General features: G+C 44.8%; 2 protein-coding genes across 3 annotated transcripts; both read right to left on the bottom strand.

The window, feature by feature from the left end:
• Positions 1–8,754: 8,754 nt before the first annotated feature.
• LOC102566946 (melanin-concentrating hormone receptor 1) lies at positions 8,755–10,413 on the bottom strand. Its single transcript, XM_006273700.3, has one exon. It carries the CDS (start codon positions 10,394–10,396, stop codon positions 9,434–9,436), a length of 963 nt encoding a protein of 320 aa, XP_006273762.1. The 5' UTR covers positions 10,397–10,413; the 3' UTR covers positions 8,755–9,433.
• A 4,988-nt stretch (positions 10,414–15,401) lies between these two features.
• LDAF1 (lipid droplet assembly factor 1) lies at positions 15,402–22,138 on the bottom strand. Of its 2 annotated transcripts, none has more exons than XM_019494695.2 (5): positions 22,048–22,138; positions 21,067–21,207; positions 19,744–19,912; positions 18,665–18,803; positions 15,402–16,336 (listed from the first exon to the last, which is right to left on the bottom strand). In XM_019494695.2, the coding sequence occupies exons 2-5, from the start codon at positions 21,136–21,138 to the stop codon at positions 16,243–16,245; spliced, it is 474 nt and encodes a 157-aa protein (XP_019350240.1). In that variant the 5' UTR covers positions 21,139–21,207; positions 22,048–22,138; the 3' UTR covers positions 15,402–16,242. The 2 variants fall into 2 exon arrangements, with proteins under 2 accessions (XP_019350240.1, XP_019350241.1); XM_019494696.2 differs by lacking the exon at positions 22,048–22,138 and adding an exon at positions 21,450–21,568.
• Between the last annotated feature and the right edge of the window lie 77 nt (positions 22,139–22,215).

Raw genomic sequence — 22,215 nt, 5'->3', positions numbered from 1 at the left:
TAAGGCTGGAATAAGATTGTGTTTGTAGCAGCTGGATTGGCTGCTGCACCAGCAGCCAGGGCAGCTATAAATTTTGATGTGGCAGACTTCAAGGAAACCTTGCTGCAAGGATTGAGCCTCGAATTTAGCCTTGCCACAACTCGCCTGACTGGCAATACTCCATTGGCACAAATGGAACAGAGGTTGGGTGACATGTATAACATTATTACTTGGGTGTTTGCCCAAGGGCGGCATGAAAAGGCATCAGCTATAGCAGGGTGAGGATGAAGGCGAGGTAGGAGGTAGAGGACGTGGTGACAGTCCTGTGAATAGCACCCAAATGGAGGCCTGGAGACAATTAAGTGTGAAAAAAGGAAGATATAGATGGATTGCCAACCACAGAGCTTTTTCTCTGGCTTGCTCTGCACAAGGAAAGGAAAATCAAGAAGGATCCAGCCCAACCCTGAGACCAGGGATGGGGAATATAAAATAGGGGTGCCCTGTGACCCTCATGTGCCCCTGTGAACAAATAGTGCCATTAAAATTTGGTGTGTGGTGGCACCCAATCATCTCAGTGTATTAGCAGGAGCAGGAGGGGATGCAGGGCAAGCAAATAATGCTGTTGGACACCAGTGCATCCTTTTAATCGCTTAGCAATGAAAAGTTAAATTTGAAAAGTAATGTAACTAGAGTGTTAGAGGGGTTCAATGGAAAAGCTACGAAGGTCATGTTTAGCAATTGTCTAAGGTTTCAAATACAGGGATGTATAAAGGAGGGCCAGATATCCGTTGGGAGGCGGAGGAATTTTAAGGGCTGATGCCCTCAAAGTAAGAGAAGTGCTAGTAGATCTGGCCAACTCAGAAGTAAAGATACGTAACATAGAAGATGGAGCAGAGGCAGCAGTTATTGTTAGGACATGCTGTTGGTGTGAGGATCAGCCGTGTGGTACTAAAGACTACTCACACAGCTGTCCTTGTGGGTGGCCTCTGGGGAAAAATCCACACCCAGATAAAAGACTTAACAGCAAGCAGCATTACAGGATCAGCTTGTGGTAGCTAAAGGACTGACCAAATAATAGGCACAGGTTAAGGTAAAAGTGCATAGTAGGCAGGATAAATGCTGTCAGCAAGAGAGACAGAAAGGAGAGAGACAGTTTCAGGAGATAGAAAATTTAAAGACGCAAATGGTGTGTTGCAATAAATGTTTTTGAAGAATGTTTGTAAGATAACTGAAATAGAGCAAAGATTGCATAAAGCATTGCAAGTGATAAAGGAAGAAGAGGAAGAAAACAAAAAACCTGGTTGATAGCTTTAGGGTGGAAGTGTGGCATAAAATGCTACCATATGAGAAGCATGGATGGTTTGCCCACAGCAAAGTTGTTGAGGAGGCTGGCAAAGCATGAAGGTGAAAGTAAGGCCAAGGAAAACCAGGGCAAACCTTCAGCTTCCCCCCATGGAAAGAGAAGAACTGCTTGGCACCTCAGTCCTGCCCCTTGTTACTATTGTGTAACCGCTAAAACATCTTTATGCAGTTGAAAAATTTAAGGGGAAGTACAAAGATAACCAATTGCAAGGAACCCTTCCACAACTGAGACCAAGCAGAAGGGAAGAAAATGTTTTGAGAGGTTTTTTAATTTAAAGAGTGAATAGGAAATTCTCCCAAGTTTACTCATTGTTCAAATAAGTTTGTAAAGATGTTGTTAGCTGACAGTTGTGGCATTTTCAGGTCACAGGCCCTGAAAAAGTTGGAAGTTTTGGTCCACTGTGCTAATGTACTTGTGAATTGGAAGGCAAAGAGGCTGCCATAATCAGGAGCCACTCGCAGTTTCCTTTAGAAACGCTGTTGTCAGAAGGAAATGTGCTTGTTGCATTGGCAATAGAGGTGAGGGATGTCTTTGCAAAAAAGAAAACAAGTTTGTTCTTGAATTAATAAAATCATAGAAGCAGAGAACTGGAAGGGACCTGTAAGATCATCAAGTCCAGTCCTCTGCCGTGGGCAGGAAGTTATTGGGCTCAGATGAGCTCAACAACGTGCCTGTCCAGCCTCATCTTGAACGCCTCCAAGGAGGGTGACTGCACCACCTTTGCCGGGAGTGTGTTCCAGATTCTGGTGACCCTTACAGAGAAGATCTTTCTTATATCTAGCTTGAATTTACCCTCTATTAGCTTATGCCCATTGGTCCTCATCTTCCCTTGGGGTCCCTTCCCGAAGAGTTGTGTTAATATTGTGGGACCTGATCTTACCACCTTCGCCCTGCAAGAACAGTGTGGATATCCTTGAAAGTAGAGAAAAGCTTAGCAATGACAATGAACAGATTGCTGGAGCAGAAAGTGCTCACAGAAACTCAGTGCAGCTGTGTAAACAAAGGGTACTTTTTTCTAAGAAATTATTTTAAGCAAAAGGAGAAGTCCTGACCAGAAAAAATAGGTTTTATCAATAAATTGCCTGCTCCCATAGACATTGTCACTTTGAAGTCCTTTTTAGGACTGACAGGGTTCCCAAAAGATTGTATGTGGCTTGTTGATGGATTTAGTTGTGAAAAGGAAACCCCCAAAACAGGGTTCATTGTGATGAATGTAAGAACAGGTGGAGAAGTAATGGGCAAATGTGAGTCACATTCTGCACAGGCTGCAGAAATAGTAGCAATGGCAGCTGCACTAGAGCAAACCCCAGAAGAAGAGGAAGTAGTTATCTTTTCAGGTTCTGACTGGGTGGTAAGAGCTTTGGTAGATTGGTTGCCCATATAGGAAGTAGGGTGGCCATCATAGAGGACATTCTGGGTTTCTGCTACTCTGTCCTCTGTTGATACGAAACCTGACACCTTTATGTCCTCTATTTTTCTCTTCAAGAGAATTTACCCTTCAAGAGAAAAATAAAGAACATAAAGGCGTCCTGTTTCATATCAATAGAGGGCAGAGGACAACCAGACTGTCCTCTATTTTGGCCACCCTAATTGGAAGGCAGAGAAATACAAACTGCTGATGGAAAGCAGGTAGCACATGCTCAGAAGTTACAGCATGTGTGGGAACTACCTAAGGTTCATAAATACTGCATTGTCCTTGAAAAAGTTAAGGCTCATAAAGAAAGGCCAGAAAGGGCCACTAGTGGAAATAAGCACGGGTTAGGGAGCTTGCAGCCCAGGACAGACATGACTAAGGCAATTACCCTCAGAGTTATAAAGGGTCTATTAAAGGGGAAAAGACTGTGAGTTAAGAGAGACCCATAGGGTGAGCGCTGAGGCCCAGAAAAAAGTGCAGGGACTGAGAGAGGGTTTGTGGGACACAGAAGAAGATGACTTCAGAGGACTGCAGGGGAAATGCCTAAGATGCCCAAGAGTGGGAATCTCCTGGTCCTGGGTAAGACGTGAAACTGCACTTTCCCAGGCCTGGTGAATGTGGTAGGGCTACTTGTGGCAGGGTAGACTCTACAAAATGCCACACATTGCCACTGCAGGGAAAGGTGAGCATAGGGTGCCTGAAAACCCTGGTTCTCATTGCCTTGTGGGTTATCCCTTGGCAGGAAAAGTCTAGGGGAGCATACCCCGGCAGAAAAGCCCTCGGTGAAGGCTGAGGAGGGAAACACCCCTCTCCCACCTCCCTGGATATGCAGGAATGAAGGGGGAAGGAGTGGAATTTTGCCAACTGAAATGAGGAAAAAATTTGGAAAAAGAAAAACTCAAGAATTGTGTGCTGTGCTGCTGTTTCCCCCCTCCTGCCTGTCCCATGCCTGCCCCTCAGCAGCTGAGCTTCTTCACGCCCCCGACCTCCATCCACATGCTCCCTCGCTTGGTATGAGCAGGACCAGAGTGAGCTGCAGGCAGAGTCCACCCCGCTCCCTTCAACTCTGCAGCTTTCCCTCCCACCCTGCTTCCCCGAGTGCTGCAGCAGGGACAGGAGCAGGAGTCGCTGGAGGAGCCCAGCAGTTCCCCGGGCAGCAGCAGCGCTGCTCAGAAGCTGTGCCTGCTGGCAGGGCTGGTGCCCTCCATGGGGGGGCTGGGAGTGCAGCACGCTCTGCCCTGGCCTGGAATCAGCCCCATGCAGAGCGCAGCAGAGGCAGCCACTGGTGGGGCCAGATACAATTCATTGGTGGGTGCCAGCTTGCGGGCTGGATTCAGTCAGCTGGTGGGCCGGATGCAGCCCACGGACTGTATGTTGTCCACCCCGGCCTAAATTATTGATAGCAACAGAGAAGTCTCTCTTAGCTGTCAACAAGGGGATTGTAGAGAAGAAAGCAGAAGGCATGTTGCCACTACTTGACATGAGTAGCAGAACTCCCAAAATCCTCTGGGTGAATGAGAGTAACCCCAGATTGGCTCAAATAGCTGATGTGCAATTTTGCACTTAGACCTGGAGACTTAGCAGAACAACAACAGATAGTAGGAAAATCAGGTCAGGAAGGTCCAGTAAACAACAAGAAAGAAACCAACCTTGGAAAATAAAGAGCAAACAGGTTTGTGGTGTCTAAGTTGACACAAAATGTTGAAGAATCTGTAAATACTGTTTAGAAAGATAACAGGGTAGCAACCACCGAGCAACAGTGATGCCACACCAGAGAATAAGGAAAGACAATGAAGAACCATCAAGTGTATTCCACTTGGACTGCATCTCAAGAACATCACGTGACCACCGCAGACAGGGTGACCCGAGATCCTTGCCCCAGCATGGCTGGCTGATTGAGGACTCTTGTTATATTCACTCAAGACTGTTGCAGTGTGGTGAGATTCACTTGAATGCATGTAGGGTTGCTGCTTCAGCTGTGTATGTGTAGCTAATAAAGCTTTGCTTGATCTTTTAATTGGATAGGTCTGTTGTGATGCAATTCATATAACCTCCCTGGTCCACTCCATCGTTTTTGGGGCAGTAAGTTTTACTGCAACAGCATGCATGTACCCACTGCCAGCCATGACCCAGGTTGGGGCTCCGCAAACCCTGATATAGCTGCTTGCAGAGTTTTGGCAGCCTGCCACAGCCGACCTAGGCTTTGGGCAGTGGTGGGCAGGCCCCTGCTGCCCACCACTGAGCTGGGGCTGCTCTCATGAGGCAGCGAGGAGGCCGCAAGCTGCTGCACTGGGGTCTGCGGAGCCCCAGCCCGGCATGTAGCTGGCAGTGGGTGCACGTGGGCCTGGAGTGGACTGTGTGGAAGGGGCCAGGGATGCACTGCCACAACAAGGATGGGGCCCCTTGTGGCTCCCCTGCCATCCACCCCTGGCACGCCAACATCTTACAAGTTGAGATAGGGGTGTTTTTGGCACTCTGCCCAAAAACATTGCCAACCCCTGGACTAAAATAATTTTACATCAGATCCCTGTTTCAGAAACATGCCACATCAGTGTCCAGTGGGAGCCAGTCTTGCTCTATGGATCTGTAACTCCTGCTCCACAGGTGCCTGATCCTGCTGACTGTAAGACAGAAGCATCAGTCGAGAGCTATGCGGTTTGGCCTCACCTAGAACCCTCGTGTCTTTCAGGACTGGAGGTTATGCTGTTCCTCTTACACAGTCTCCCAAGTCCCTCTCTGAAAAGGCTGAGGTTATTCAGTGTCTCTTGACTCATGTCATTTCTGGTGTCAGAGGATTTAATATGTCTATGTGTTTATTTTCATAAATGTTAAGACCAGGAGAGAATACTGTGATCATTCAGCCTGACAGATAGCTCAGTGCTCAAACAACAATGTTATTTTTTGGTAACAAAGGCTGCTTGCACACATTAAAAAAACCCCAAAAACTAAACAAAGCAAAAAACGCATTTTAGTTCAAACTCCGCACGCTCCCACACCAAGCCCAGCACATGCCCAGAAGAAGCAGCATGTTAGTTGGACCCGGCTCACCCGACATCTGTATAGATCAGGTGCTTTAGTGGGTCTTTTTTGGCACTTCTATCTAACAGCTGATTGACTCTGCTATTAGATAAAAGTGTCAAAAAAGCCCCATTGAAGTGCCTAGTCTATACAAACGCTGCAGAGCTGGGTTGATGTGTTGCTGCTTCTGGTAAAGCGCAGCGTTTTTTTTTAACATCTGCAAGCAGCCAAAAGGTCTTTGCTGTAAGGCGAAATTCAATAAAGAAGAATAAAACTGAAGTAAGATTTTATGCAGCGCCTAGTAATAACCAAGGCACACCTGGTCTGCATTGGCTCAGATCTCATTCCAGAGAAGGGATAATGTTAATAACGTGAGTTGAGATACACTGTGGAAAATGACATTTAGTAAAAGAACATAGTGAGGAGCTTTAAAATGCTAGTCATCCAAATAAATTAGCAGAGGCCAGATAGTGAGAATGTTAGAATTAAAATAATTCACGCCATATTAGCACTGGCAATTGAAGATAAAACTTACCGTGACTCATGTCAAGTATTCACTATGGGAAAAGTCAATTAAAAATGCTCAAGGAAATACCTCATTTGCAGACAGCCTGCCTCTCATATAAACCAGTGTAGCTTCATCACCTCCCGTGGATGCTAGTTTCTGTAGAGCTATGCCAGTTCATTAGCTGAGGATCAAAATGTCTTATGAAAAGAAAAGGTTACTCAGCATGTTCTTATTTCTAATAGTGTCCTCCAGCACATGAAATGGGGGTTGTGAGGTTGAGAGGTTTTGTGTCCATGGTGGCAGTAGTGGCTGAGCTGGTAGCGATTGTGGCTGCCATTCTTGTGCCCCTTTTAGGTCAGTGTCCAGGGCCGGGACCTCAGCATCCCACCTCTAGTTTTGCTGCTGCCTAAGGTCAGGTCAGCCCTGTAACTCTGCATGTGAATCTTCAGCCAAACTCTAGTGAGAACAATCAGAATCGTTCCTCTGACTTTAAAATGGACTTGGAAATTACCTAGTGCACCCAGATCTCAGCCGTCCCATGCAGAAGTGTGTGAATGGCTGCTTTGAGGTCCTCTGTATAGGGACCCCCGTGCAGGAGGAAAGGGTTGAGACATGATGTGTCTTTCAGCTCATGGAGACTAATGAAAAGAGAATATTAGGGCCTGGGGCTTTGTTGTTGTTTCTGTGGAGTCTCCTGGAGATGATCCAGCCCGGGGAAATTCCTGGTACTATGACTCTTTTGAATGGTTGTACGTTGAATGAGCATGCCATTAAATTGTCTAAACTAACTGAATAGCTCCTGGGGGGCTAATCACAATTTAGATTAAGACAGTGCATATAAAATAAACAGCAATGCATTTCTTCTGTCTCTCGATACAGATTTGAAAACTACAGTAATGAGCTCCATTTAGGAACCTGAATAGAGTAAGTCAGGGATCAAATCATCATTAGAAACTTCTACAAGAAAATGCTTTGGAACATGATTTTGGATGTTTTACAATTCTAGTTACATAAAACTTGATAAAGAAATTTGATTTTGTTTTTATGAGTCTTTGGAGTAAAGATTTACCTTATACTGATGTTATTGACCCACCATTAAAAAGTAGACTCCTTAAAAATACCAAAAAAGCCTAGATTTTTAATATAAATTTTGATAAATGGTAGGAAAGATGAGTGCTATAGAAACATTAATTTTCTTTCTTTTCCATTCACTAGGATCTTTAGGGCTGTAGGCACTTGCTACTCTATTCATAAGAATAATAGCTGGCATTTTAAAGTAAATGCCTGGTGATTTTTGGGTGCCCAAATGGAGATACTTTAAAGAGGCCCAGTTTTCAGAGGTTTGGTACTCACTTGTTGAAAACTGGCCACCTTTAAAGTATCTCTAGTTGGGCATCAGGAATCTGAGTTGCACAAAATCACTCTTGAAAATCTGTGCCGTAGTGCTTTGGAGATCTACCTTTGTTAAAGAATTGCTGCAGTCCTTTGGGAAAGTGCCTTGGTGATGGGAACGTGGATAAGATTTACTGCCAGTGCTTTTTAATGATGCAAATAGCATCCGATTATTATTTCTCCATTGTGAAACAGTATGATGACCTGGTGACAGTGTCTCATTGCAACTCATGTTGCTGTAGTTCTACAAAAATACAGTTCAGAAACATTTCTCGGAGGAGCTGTGAAGGGGCTTTTTGGTTGTTTTTAATTTGAAATGCATCTGAAGTTATTCTCCAGGCGCTAGGGCAGTCGATTGTGCTAGAAACAGGTCAGCTCTCATGATTATAAAATGATAGCAAATGATAAGCCACTGGTAATGATGATCACATGTAGATGGATTGATATCAATAGAGCAGCTGAGAAGCCTGTTGTTGCACTATAGCTTTTCTAAACAACGCAACAACGGTATTCTCAGCTGCTGCACCCTGGTCTGCACCCAGAGGGAAAAAGATCAGAGATGATCTTCAGTCTTTTTTCTTAATGTGCTTAAAGCAAGAAAGTATACTGAAACTCACTCCAAATTTAATATTATGGCAGTGACTCTGCACCCTGGCACATCGCTTGTATGGGGTTTAATGACACGATTGAACTAATTAGTGCCTGGGACTTTTTGTGAGGATACTGTGAACAGGCTGTCATATGCTGGGGGGAAGGCTGGAGAAATAATTCACTTCTACCTGGGGAAAGCTGAAAGTGAGCATGTGAATTGGACCAGTGACAGCTAGAACCCCAGCCCAACTGCTGACCCTATAGAAATCTCTATGCTGCTCAGAGAAGCCAAGATCAGCTCAGGAGGGTCAGTCCATAGAAGCTAAGAGAAGAGCTGTGTGTGTGTGCAGGGGTGTTTCCACAGTGAGTGCAGTTGCACTCCCCTTTCAGACCATGCTGTGGGATCAGCTGGGAACTTTTTTAAAGCCCCTGAAGCAGATAATTCCTCCCCTTTCTCCCCATCTGTGTTCAGTGACACATTCCCTCCCTTCTCCTTCCATTTGCCCCCTCCCCTTCCAGCTGCTGCCTCTCTTCCCAGCTGCTCTGGAATTGGGGGACCTCCAGAGCTGCTCCTGTCCTGCTCGTCAGCTGCATGGGGAGCTGGGCTCAGCAAGGGACATCAGTGGCAAGCAGGTTCCTCCTCCTTGCCCAATTTCTCCCCAGAGTGTTCCCTGGCAGCCCAGAAGCTAACTCAGGGAGGGGTAACTTGTCTGCTGCTGCTGCTGCCTCTGTCTCCAGCTGAGCCTGACTCCCCATGCAGTCCTGCTGGAGTGGGGCAGAAGCAGCTCTGGAGCTGGGGACAGTGTCAGTGGCAGGTGGTGGCAGGGGAGCAAATGTGAGGGAGAAGCTGTATTGCTGAGCATGGAGAGGAAGGGAGGGGATCCTTATGTGGAGAGTGACTCTGATTCTTACCTGATTTGGGGACTTAAAGACTCCAGCTGCTGCTCCTGCAGTGTGGTCTGCCCATCCCGGGTAGGGGAGCTAGGAGTGGGGGTACAGCCACCCATACCATACCAGTGGCTGCTCCTGCATTCCCTTTTATAAAATTTTGGATCCACCCATGTATGTGCATGTCCAGTGAGGGAAGGAGGGGAATGCTTATAACTGGCACAGGTGCAGCAGCCCTGGCCAAGGCTGTGTGAGGCTCTCCCATTCCCTTCAGGTCTCTCTACCTGCTGGAGACAGAGACCAGGTGCAACAGTGGCTGCCCTGACTCACTAGGGTCCCCTCGTGCATTCTTGTCTTCATTTGGGGAAGCCTCTTCTCCTGCAGCTGCAGGCCGGACAGAGACGACCAACTTCTTGCGGAAGTTCTGGCCCAGAAGGATGTAGATGAAGGGGTTCAGGCAGCTGTTGGCATAACCCAGACTGATGGCCACATTATATGCATAGTAGAAGGGCAGGGTAGGGTGACTCATGGCTAGCTGTACCAGCTGCAGAACATGGAAAGGTGCCCAGCAGATGAAGAAGGCCAGGCAGATGGCAATAGCTATGCGGGTCACTTTCTTGGTGCGGGTCCTGGCACCTCTCTGGCCAGTGAGTGCCTCTGAGGACCTGGCCATCCTAAGCAGGATCCTTCTGTAGGCCACAGTGATGAGGGCAAAAGGAATGGCAAAGACCAGGAAGAATTGATAGAGGGTGTACCAGTAAATGTCCCTCTGTGGGTCTGGCAGCTGAATCCCACAGCCACGCAGCCCTCCAGGCAGAGGGATGAGCTGGGCATACATCCATACTGGAGTGATGCTGAGGAAGGAGAGGGCCCAGAGTCCACAGATGACAAAGATGGCCACAGGGGGCTTCCTGAAGCGAGTGGAGGTGAAGGGATACACAGTGGCCAGATAGCGGTCAATGGACATAGCAGTGAGGATGTAGGTGCTGGTGAACTGGCTGTTGGCATCCAGGGCAGTGATGATGGTGCACATAGTCTCCCCAAAGTGCCAGGCTCCATTGCCCAGCAGCTGGTGGATGAGGAAGGGCATGCCCAAGAGGAAGAGCAGGTCCACCATGGAGAGGCTGATGATGAAGATATCTGGGACGCTGCTGCTGGGGCTGGATTTCTTAAAGACTGTGCAGATCACCAGGCTGTTGCCAAAGATACCCAGGAGGCAGATGATACCAAACAGGGTAGGCATGATGAAGCTGGCATAGCTCACCCTACTTGCCTCACCTGCAGAGACAGAGCATAGGCAGAGTCCAACAGATGGTAGGACCACAACAGATAAGGTAATAGAAACAATATAAAAAGGACGTATTTCCATCTCCGCATATAATGGTGTATATATTTTATATATACATATAAATCTGCTTTTATTCACACATGTGAAAACCAGACTATCTACACACTCTATATGTAAACAGAGCTTATAGGCACAGCACATGTAGTCAGTATTTGCATTTGGTCTGTCAGTATATAGTTATGGGCATGTGTATATATGCAGGGATTACACACAAACACATACACATCCATTGTGTATGTATACACCCCATATTCATTTTATGTGCATACATGTGTATACATACATTCATGTCTCTATCTATATAATACACATGCTGCTTAATTGTATAGTATATTCATAATATCCCTAATCCTATCACTTAGCTTTCAGAAAAGTGATTAGCTGTTCCCACTCCCCAGATACAAAGCCATTCCAGCACACACCACTATATATTTTCACTTACTCATTGTAATCACCAGCCAAGGAAAAGTTTTGCACACCTTTGGAGATGTTAGGGGGGCAGTCGTTCAAGCTCTCCGAATGATTTGTTTTGAAATCCATCCCTCAGCAGTAACTGGACCCAGTCAGTGGTTTGAGGATGTCATAGTGCTGATGTTTCTTATGGAAGAAGAAAGGTGGCTGATTCCTGGGAGATCCTGTGCAACTGCTGAAATCTGCTGCTCTGAGATTCAGCAGAGGTGGCTGTGTAGGTTAAAAAGCAGCTGTAAAGCTCTGACTCCCTGCACTACCGCCAAGCGAAACTGTCACCTGAATGTAATGAGGCAAAGTGCCTATCATCAGGCTGTCAGCAGAATGCCTCTTAACACACTAGCAGGGAGAGCAGGGAAGCAGAGTTTCATTTCTTTAGTGTGGAAGGCTCAGACCATCAAGGGATCCAATCGCTGCAAGGAACTTGTGCTCGAAGGAAGGGAACTGGGGCAAGGAGATAAATAAACCAAACTTCTTATAAATGGGAGGTTTTCAATGGACAGTGCAGCTTTTGCCTTCAAGGAAGACGTCAGTATGAACAGTTTAATGGCATCTGCCAGCCTAAAAAAATTAATTAAAAAGCTAACAATTAATGGAACTTCAGCTGTATGTAGCAGGGTTTGGATTCATTTCCTTTAGTTTTCTGACTTGGAAATAACAGGCTGACCAGAAATGGAAAGTAAAGAGAGAGGGAATTGTAGGATTTCTCTGCCTAAGTCTGCCAAGTTGCAGTGCATCATTCTTTGTCCCCTTTCAGTCCGCTCTCGTGTCCAATCTCCTGTCCAGTGAAGCAAAAGGACATGGAGCATCTCTGGAATGTGATAACCAAGACCTGCTTAAGGCAAGTCAGGCAGGCACTGCTCAGAAAGGATAGGAGTCAGTCTGGGGATTTTTTTTTTTAGCGTTTGTAAACTACAAGAAAGTTGAAACTACTGAAGTTTGAAATGAACCTGTAATAAACACACACACACACACTGAAAAGATTGAATAGGGAGGAAATGACCCATGTTTAAAATTGGGTCATTCTGAGTATGATCTTGCTGCTTTCACTGCTTCAACAGCAGGATGGTTCCTAGCACCCAGTTCTCTTAGATTTCAAGGTATTACTACTTGATAATTTGAAAGATGAAATTACATAGTAGGGATAATGGCTCTAACGATGGTGGCTACCGAGCAGTAATGGGAAGACAGACAAGATGATGATCAGAATAATGAGAATTCAAGATCTGTTTCTAGATAACCACAACATTTCTACCATTACCAAAACAGCTACCACTACCCTAAAATGTAACGGTTCCTAAAATGGTCAGTCTTTTGGTACAGGAAAGAATACAGTCCATTTACCAGCCAAACATCCTGCTCTTCTGCATGTCAGGCCTCATAGGTTCCTCTGTTCTGTGGAGCCTCTTTAAAATGTGTAGGCAGCATCCTCTCTTGGGTCACTGCAGTTCTGGAGCATGATGGTATTTACACAGGAAAATAAGGTTGGGTCAGTGATAGGAAAAGCATTAGCGCTGACCCGTTGGTATTTCAAATGTTAACTTGCCTCCAGAATACTTTAATTTAGGGGAAAAGTGGCTTTAAAGCAGACAATACCTGCTCTTTTGCTCTCTCTCCTTTGAGATAGGTTTGTCCTTGTTATACACAAGATTCTGCCTTAGTATCAGCATGCAAAAAAAAGTCAACCAAGAGAACATACCGCACTTAAAAATCTACCAAGTCGCTGTAATTCCAATTAGTTTCTTGTCACCAGTGCAATCCAATTACCACTTATCAATATTTTCATTACAATGCTGTGTCCTTACCGAGATCCACTGTTTCTCCACTCACAAAGGAAAAACGTTTGCTTTTATCATCTCATTGCAAAAATTGAAAGCTGGCACAAATGTAGATACAGCAGCCTCTGTTGAAAGATTCACTTCAAACACATTTTTCTTTTGAAAGCTGGTATGTAAAGCTAGTCAGGCAGATGGCAGACGTGTACATAATAAAAACTTGCTGCTAGGTTGCATTGAGTACAGCTGTGATGTGAATACTTATTGCTAGTTAGCACTAAGTCATAATAAAAGTGCAACAGTCTGCAGGAATGTTACATTTTCCCAAGATCATCAAGTGATATAAACTGTCATAACTCTGCAATGATTTATGACAGCTGAAGTCCTGGTCCTAAAATGGGAGCAGCAGCTAATAGAGTTAAAGCTGCTTAGTGTTTGCTAGAGGTGTACCAATACATTGGTCTTATATTGGATTAGCACTGATATAAAGAAAATTGACTGTATCGGAAATCAGCTTTTTTGCCTGATGCAGCCAGTAAACACCCCATGCATGCATGCAGCTGCAGTATGCATGGGGCCAGGGGCACAGCCCAGTAGCTTGTAGGGCTGTGTCCAGCTGGTAAGTCTGACATGGGGAAAGGGAAGGTGCATAGGGGGGCAGATCGAGGCCCCACAGTGTGGGAAGGAAGGAGTGGGGCTGGGGCAAGCGCTGCCCAGCTGGTGTGAGCTGGGGCGCAGGGTGGAGCCACCCCAAAATTTGCTGTAGCCCCCCTCAATCTTGCCTCCCAGCTCTGCCACCTGCGCTGAGTGCAGCCCAGCCCAGCCTCCACCCGGAAGAGCCTGACAGCCCCAGCCCACAGCAGCAGCTGCCCCACCCAGTGCAGATCCATGGGCACACCCCACCTTGCCTCCCAGGGTGCACAGTGGTGGGAGCCACTCCCCTGAACGAGCCATGGCTCCATCCTGTGCCCCACCCCAGCTGGGCAGCATCTGCCCTAGGCTCTGTGCTAGCTCCACTCCCTCCCTCACTGCAGGGGCCTCGATCTGCACCCCCCCCATGCCTTTCCTTCACCCTCCCCTTCTACTCCAACAGACTTACCAGCTGGACACTGCTCTTCAAGCTGCCAGGCTGCATATCAGGAATCAGATCGGAATTGGCTGATATGCCTCCTTAAAAATCGGCTATTGGTATTGGCCCAAAAAATCTTTATCGGTACACCCCTAGTGTTTACATATGTAAATAAAAGAATACCCCTTTTGTTTTGTGGGATTAAATTGTCCAGGCTTTGTATAATTCCCAAGTGAAACGTTTTGTTTGTTAAATTTAGGTAAGTTAATTCCCACTATAGTCTTTTCCAGAATAAAGACTAAAATAGTGGCAGGATTGTTTTTTTCCTGCTCATAATGTTTTGATAGTTCTGTAGCTAAAAAGACTTGAGGCTTAAAAGAAAGTGCACCAATTTTGAAATGATCTTATTATGAAGCACTGGTGGTACAGGAAAAACCCACTTGATATATGCTTATTATATTAGAAAGGGGAGTTTCTCCTTATGGATGCCAATCCTGCAAATATCTAACACTTTAATGAATTAGGACTAGAGTGCACAGCTGAGGTTGGCCTCATCCTTGCATATTTACATGACAAACTTTCCAGCAGGGGCGATACATAGGGGGTGAACGTGCATCCCCAAGAGCGCCGTGTACCCTGTTAGGCTGCACTCCCTGTTTAGCTGGCGGGTAGGAGGGCCAGCGGGAGCACCAGTGCCCCCCCTGTAAGCGCCAGCCGAGGAGCAGGGCTACCAGCAAAAGCAGCTGTGCTGCTTCCAGAAGTGGCTGTGGGAGTTCTGGAAGTGGTGTGGCCGCTTTTATGGTGAGTGAGATCAGCTGCAGGGAACAACCCCCATCCGGTTAGTGGGGTCAGCTGTGGGGGACCCCCCCCCCCCCCCCCCCCCCCGGCCAGTGGGATCAGCCGCCTGGGGACCCCCCCCCCATCAATGACTGTTGTGAGGGGGGGGCATGTGCCCCCCCCCCTTACTCAAGAGGTACCAGACACCCATGCTTTCTAGCGCAGAGAAAAGTCGAAGTGAAAACTGTGTCCCAGTGTTGTTTCATTAAATATAATAGATTATCTGATAGTGCAATCATCAAGCAAAAAGACTGGAGCAATATTCTGAAGCTATCAAGGATCAAACAGTCTTTGAAATATATAAAGTGCTGAAATGAGACATGCAAAAGGAGCAAGAAGAGATTTATTACATGATGTTACATTATGTTAATTTAAATTAAAGAGCCTGTGTTAATGTTTTAAATCCAACCTATTAGTTTAGGATAGAAGATTTCTGCCTAATTCAAAAACTGCATGGGACAGAGGTAAATTGGCACCTCCCTAATGAGGGAGGGGCTTGACTGTAACTCAGGAGTGCTGTACCATATTATACTGACTAAGAATCAAGGATTATGCTTCTCCTTTGAAGGCAAGTCGAGTAGAGTGTCCCTCAGGAATGGCAAGCTAACTACAATTTGGGGCTGTGAAATTTATTTAGAAATAATCTACCAGATTACAGTAACACAGAGTTAAATTTTAATGTTAAGGAATCTTCTTTTAATTTTAACTGTTTTTATTTCAGTGAGGATGGAATGACAAAAACAAAAACACATAAATAAATAGCATTTTATTAAACTAAATATCTTAGAGATACCTGGTTACTGCTTAAAAGAAAATGCTTACAGTAACTACAAAATGTAATAAGGCTCACACCAAAGATGCATAAACAGAGAACAAAAACTCAAATAAAATAGGCATTTTTAAATACAAGCCAAAACACCAGGGCCATACCACATGCTGTGGGAAGGAAAGAACAAGGAAGATAACCTTTCTGAATAATGTAACATTCAAGTGTATGTAAAAGCTTAGATGATCAGTTATACATAGCAAACCCCTCTCTTACTTTGCTTTACCAACAATGTATACAATTAATGTGAGGCAAGCTTAGTTTTTCAACACACAAGTATTTTGAAAAAAATTACTAAGGCTTGAAATTATTTTTTAACGTTCATAAGCGTCACTGTTGTTGGGCATCGTTATTTTCCATGTGTAAAAAACATCCAGTTGCCACAAGGATGCATTAAAGACATTCTACTTTGATTCCCCATCTGTTGGTTGTTCGTATTCTTACACCAACGTTTAAAATCTGAAGTGCGCAGTCCTTCCTTACTCAGTCTGCCACCAACTTTAGTGGGAGTTGGCACTAGTTATAATCCCGCACCATATTAACAGGGATTGCTTCCCAGGGTCTGTACATTTACTATCACAACGCACTGACTCTTGATGAGTTACTGTTCATTTTACACCATTTTACAGTGACAACCAAAGATGCATATTGATTCTGTTTCCACAAACTTCACACAAAACTTGACTATTCAACAGGTAAATGAATAAAATGTCTAAATTCAGAACTGAACAATCAAGGCATATCAGAGAAGATGGAAAGGTCCCATTTATTTGCTCTTGTTATTGACAGAAGGGTCAGAGTTGGGAGAACTGTTCAGTGAGAAACCATTTCCATTTGCTTCTTGATCCATTGCTTGACTTCTGTAGAATAGAACAATGATTTTTTATTGCCTTTTGCTTTCACAAAAGGTTTTGCTTTCTCACCAAGACTAAGCCGAGCAACATGAAGACTAACAGACATATCGCTTTTTGAGTAGACTTTGCTAAATGTTCAGAAATCTTCTGGAAGAGGCATAGTAGCCTTTTGTTTCTGCAAATCTCATAAGATCCATGGGTGGGGTACGTAGAAGAGGCACTGCTGTACTGATGGAACAAACTCAGGAAAAATACTGAGAAGGGATCTGAAAGGTTTCCTCCCTTTATCATGTCTCCCCAGAAAGGGTGATTTGGAGCCAAAGTGCTACTGGATAGAGCTATTTTTGAGTAGTAATAAAAGCAGGCTATTTGCAATCCTCACAAAGATATGTCACATGTAAACATGACTGCCCTCATTTAAATATATAGGTAATACAGTCTGTTGGACCACTTACAATGCACTTGTTCCAGACTCAGTTAAAAACATGATTCCTGTTTTTGTATAGCCAGGACCTTCACTGTACTCTGTGGGACCCTGAAGGCTTTGGCTTAATTACAGAATGTGGTCAAGGTCCGATTGACACTATGAGTCCTGACTTAGTTGCATTTGTAGAGTAGCTGGGCTCAAATATTTCCTCTCTCAAGGTTGCATGCTGGGAAAAGATGACTAGCTGGTTAGAAGGAATCCTCTCAGACTAACTTCAGCCAAGATATACATTACAACATAAATATAAATGATAAATTTTACAAAACCTAAGACTAGTAAATTCCTCCATAATGCTCCTAAAATGTTTTGTTTTTCAAATAGATATTGTCTTACAGTAACTGCTACACAAATGTTGCATAATAGTATTAATGTGGGAGAACCATAAAGCAAATCTGGCTATAAACAAAGTAAAATTATTCTGTTTTCTTTTTTTTGAGGTGATAAGTGTAGGAAGTAAAGACAAATCATACATATGTAACAGGCCTTTTAGTTATTCAAGTTTCTTCAGCTTTAGTAATTTAAGGAATTAGTAACAGTAAAAATGCCAAGGATGTTGTAGGACTTGCAAATTTAATGTCAAATGATTGAAACCCGACCCATTGCTAAAACTGTACCTGAGTTTCTAGAAAGCTGAGGGAGAAATAAAAGTTTTAGTAGATAAGTTTGTTTTCTTTTAAAAGAAAACATTCCTGTAATTGTGTTTCTTCAAAGTGGTTTAACTCATTTCTATTTAGCACATTCACACCCTTAAAATCTAAAGCAGTCTCTGAACTTTGCTAGGCCATTACCATGTAAAGCATTTTAACTGTTTGTATTTACTAATGCAGAATGAAGTTAATCAGGGTAGAAACAGATGTCGCTTTGTGCAGCCATACAAATATTTACAGTGGCACAAAGAGACAGCAAACAGGCATCCATCATGCCATAAGGCAGCAGCAATTAAAGGCAGTAATAAATTGTACTATTTATTACAGCCGACATCGATTTGCTTTATGACAGGAGAGTGCAGACAGCCCAAAGCAGCCTGTGCTCTCCCACTGCCCTGGGCAGGCACTTCCTGGGCTTGAAGAGCCTGATCCTGTATACCCTGCCAATTCCTGCACAGAATTAGGCCCCTCCAGACCAGGGAGCACCTACTTAATTTTACCCACTTTCAGACACGTGCCCTTGGCAATCTCCATGGCGAGGCTCTGGAAATAGGAACCTCAACTTCCGTTGCTTCTACAGACTTGCCTAGAGAGTGCTGGGGGTATGTTTCTGCAAGCAGGGAAAGCCGGGACACACTGATGCAGTCCCAGGGCTGGGGCTGCCAATTAGCTGATTGGCAATCCTGTCCCTGGGACTTCACCAGAGTATGGAACTTGCTCTGCTGGGGGCCAGGGGTTGAAACTGCGAATCAGCTAATTGGAAGCCCAGCCCTGGGACTGTACTGGAGTGTCCTGGCTTAATGTACCCCTGACAATCTTTGGTAACCCCAGAGATTGCTGGGGGCATGTCTTTACAAGCAGGGCAAGATCAAGAGGTGGGAAAACGGGTGTTGTGTGCTTCACCCAGTAAAGCAGATCAGCTGTGCTGGGACATAGCCACTTCACTGGTGATGTCTATTTCTAGACTTACACAAGACACACTTGATAACTATTTCTTCCTCCTTTTCCTTACAAAGAAAACAGGGTCTGAAGGTCCCAATATTAAGTCTTATCAGGGTAAACAGAAATACTGTAATATTCAAAGCTGATGTTTATTATTACTCCAAGCAACAAATTATCCACTGCTTAACATACAAGGTAGTATGTGCAACTACAGTTAAAATGTGACATTATTGTACAGAGTGAAATGTTGATACTTACTTTGGAGTGTACCAGTAGTTGATCAGAGTTGTAAACGCTACATAACAAATACTCATTACTCCAGAAACTGCCAAGGAAAGCAGCCCTAGGCCACCCAGCACACAAAGAAGAGCTATTCCACCTGCTGATATTACAACACCTAGCAAGGAAGAACCAATTTGTTACTTGCATGAATACTGTACATACTATTGTACATCAAGTACATATTGAAAACAAAGAAAGTATTCGCTGCAGGTCTACTGCAATCCTAAATTCAGACCAGCAGTAATTTAAAAGTGCACATTAGTTCTGTTCACAATGCAGGTCAAAGACCCAAGGTCCCCAGTTGTATGACATCCCCTAAAGGAGAGGCAGTCTCCCTACAGAGTTTTTCTCTGATCAGTCTTGAGGAGTGATGTTTGTTTTTAGCAGGCTTTGTTCAGGTCTCCAGGGATCGAAGGAGGCTAAGAGCTTCAGCACAGAGGCTTAGCATCTCTGGGACTCAGACATGAATCCTCTAAATCTGCATTGGCCTGGACCTCCCTAGCTGTCCTTCTCCACCATGGAAAGGTACTACAGCCATTACAGCCATGTGCATTCCTCTTACACTAGATGCTGGCCTCTTATTTGTTCTCCCAGGTGGATCCTCTGGCCCACAGTGACCTTTCCTTGGATTAGGGTGAAGTAAATGATTAGGCCCACATAGCTGGTGGAAGACAGGGTATGTGGAGGTATACTTCAGAAGAGAAGTTTCAGTACATGCTATCTGTTATCATCTAAAAGGAAAAATCCCACACAACATGCTCTTCGTAAATCTCCTTGCAGGCCAGAGATGAAAGCTATCCAAGGCAAAGATAAGAGGTTTAACAGCATCCGCATTGGGATTAACTGTACCCAAGACAGGGAAATCCTATTTCCTTTTTTAATTAGATTATTATTCCAGCATTAAGACTTTTGTTGATGCTGAAAGCTGAGAACTTCAGAAAAAATCTTTTAAATTCAGTTGGATCAAGAGCTGGGCATGAGAGAGGGGAGAGAAAGGAAAATCCTGAAAATAAAAAAAGGCTTAAAAGGGGAGGAAAAGAAAATAAATAAAATACCTTCCATGATTATAACTCCAATACAGGCCATGACAGCTGTTGCAACCACAAACATCAGAAAGAATGCAACAGGAATAGCAGAAACTGCAATAAACACCAACAGCGACAAGGCAACAAAAGGATGATCATCTAAGTATTGGCCAATTCGAGAGTTCATAAAAGCAACAACCTGTAGGGGATTGAAAGAAGAAAAGTTGAATTAGATTAGGTGTTTGCTTCATAAATCTTTTATGATCTTAAACTACTTTAATGAAATTTTGGGTACAATAATTGTGTAAGTACACAAGTGATTAATTCGTGTTATAGGCAATGGCTGCACAATGTCAGAAGCACGGAGAACCGTCTGGCTTGGTACATATTTGCACTGTACTCACCATCCTTGTATACGAATGCCTTACAAATTCTATCACGAGTGGCATATCAAGGAAATAGTTTTGCAGCACATGTCAAAGCAGATGTGGAGATATATAATCTATTTTGCTAAATCAAATGTATTTTAGTACACCTAAATTTAGAAGCTAGAACATAATGGTACTTGAAAACAAAGGGGGAAAAATCAATGTGGAAGCAGGAGTCCTCACTAATAGCATAAGATAGTTTACAAAAGATATTCTGTTAAATATATGTGATACAGATGAACCATGCTATAAATAACAGTAAAAAACTAACAGTAAATGAAGTATGCAAGTCTATAGCGTATGGGGTTTTTACCAACTGTAATTTTTAATCCAGTGATTAACATTTGTTTCAATGTTGAAAGTCATATAACAGGCCAGGTACTAAGGTCACACTAAAACAGGTGCAAAAACAATTTGTTTTCAGGGACTATAGGTTAGCAGCAGATCCATAAATTGCCCTCCCTTGAACATTAAGGACTCCACAGATGGATCTACACTACAAAGTTGTATTGCTTTAATTATACTTATTATCTTAATTATATTTATATAGTTAAAGAGATACAACACGTCTTAAAACTTCATACTACTATATCTGAATTCCAAATTTATGCTTCAAGTTTCCTTGTATGTAAAATGGGGATAAATGTTTACTGCCTGTTGTGAGCCATTCAGATGTTACTTTAATGAATCCCATAGAAATGCTTTTAAATTAAAAATACGTTATGGTGGCTTGTTCCTCCCCCATGCCCTCTTAAAAAAAAAGAAAGAAAAAGAGGGGATCTAATTTTCTCATGATGAAAAATTCAAATGTGACTTTTGTAATTATATCCTTATCATAAAATGAGGTGTGACATCCAAGCAAAGACAGCTGGAGAAGCATTATGTAAACACACTCTATCAAATAATAATCGAATCCGAAACCCACATTGGAGTTGCTGTGGATGGATTTCATCATGAAGCGCCACTGCTTCTGCAGCTCTTGCATTTCTTTTGACATGTTGGAGCCTTCAGGGTTGTTCTTGAACCTTCTTCTGGATGATCAGTGCCAGCTTGGCCATTCGACCTCCTTAACAATTGAAGTGAAGTTACTGACAGGCTTGTGTATAATTAGAGGAACAGTATTTTCTTATTTAAATCAGAGGAACGAGAAAGACGCTGAGCATGGATTTCAGCGCGTCCTATAAAATCTAGGCCACATATTACAAAACATTTCAATCCAGTCATTCCAGTTCCTCAACACCTCACTTACATTGCCCTCAAGTACAAAAAAATTACATTTTTCCCCCTGAATATAAACATGCTTCTTGCCTTCTCAGTTTATCGGTTCAATCTTGTAATTATTCATAAAAAAAAAAAAAAAAAAGTGCCCAGTTCCCCAAGGTCCAAAAATTTAAGGGGGGCAGCATCAACTTGAAGACCACTTTTCGTCCTGAAGTCTGACCTGCGGGCGCTTCAAGCAGCGCGCTTACAGGGAACAGACCAGACACCTCATGTCGCAGCTGTGGGCCCTGGCGCTACAATCAGGCTCCCAGCGCGGGTTTCCCTTTTGCTCAGGGGCTGCAACAAGGAGGACAGAGACAATGGAGGCGGGAGGAGGGACCCTGCAGGCCGCTTCAAGGACCTAAAACTGCGTTTATGGCTCGTGTTAAACCACACCCAGCGCCTGCACCCCCGCCCCGCCTGTCCGCACGGACACGAGCCCCGCGCCCACCGCGCCAAGCGGCCGGGCCCATCCAGGCCGGGGCGGGGGGTGGAGGCGGGCCCGCCCCGAGCCGGTTTAGTCGCGCGAGTCGCCCGTGCGCTGCCCGCGTCCCCCGCGGGAGGAGGCCCCAGGCCCCGCGAGGAGGAGGCGGAGCGGCGGCCGCCGCCATCCCCCCCGCTCCCCGCGGGCAGCGCCGGCTCCTACCTCGGCGCCGGGCCGGGACTGCTGCAGCCGGCGGCGGCCTGGGCAAGGCTGAGGGAGACGCGGCCTCCTCCCGCTTCCGCCTCCGCCTCCGCCTCCGCCTGCCCGCGCCGGCTGCTGCGCGCGGGGGAGCGGGCGGCTCCGGCCCGGCAGGGGCGCCCCGCGCGCCCA

Source organism: Alligator mississippiensis, chromosome 13, assembly GCF_030867095.1.
Source record: "Alligator mississippiensis isolate rAllMis1 chromosome 13, rAllMis1, whole genome shotgun sequence".
Taxonomy (NCBI): domain Eukaryota; kingdom Metazoa; phylum Chordata; order Crocodylia; family Alligatoridae; genus Alligator; species Alligator mississippiensis.
The sequence above is the reverse complement of the archived record's forward strand: the minus strand, read 5'-3'. Positions and strand labels throughout refer to the sequence as shown.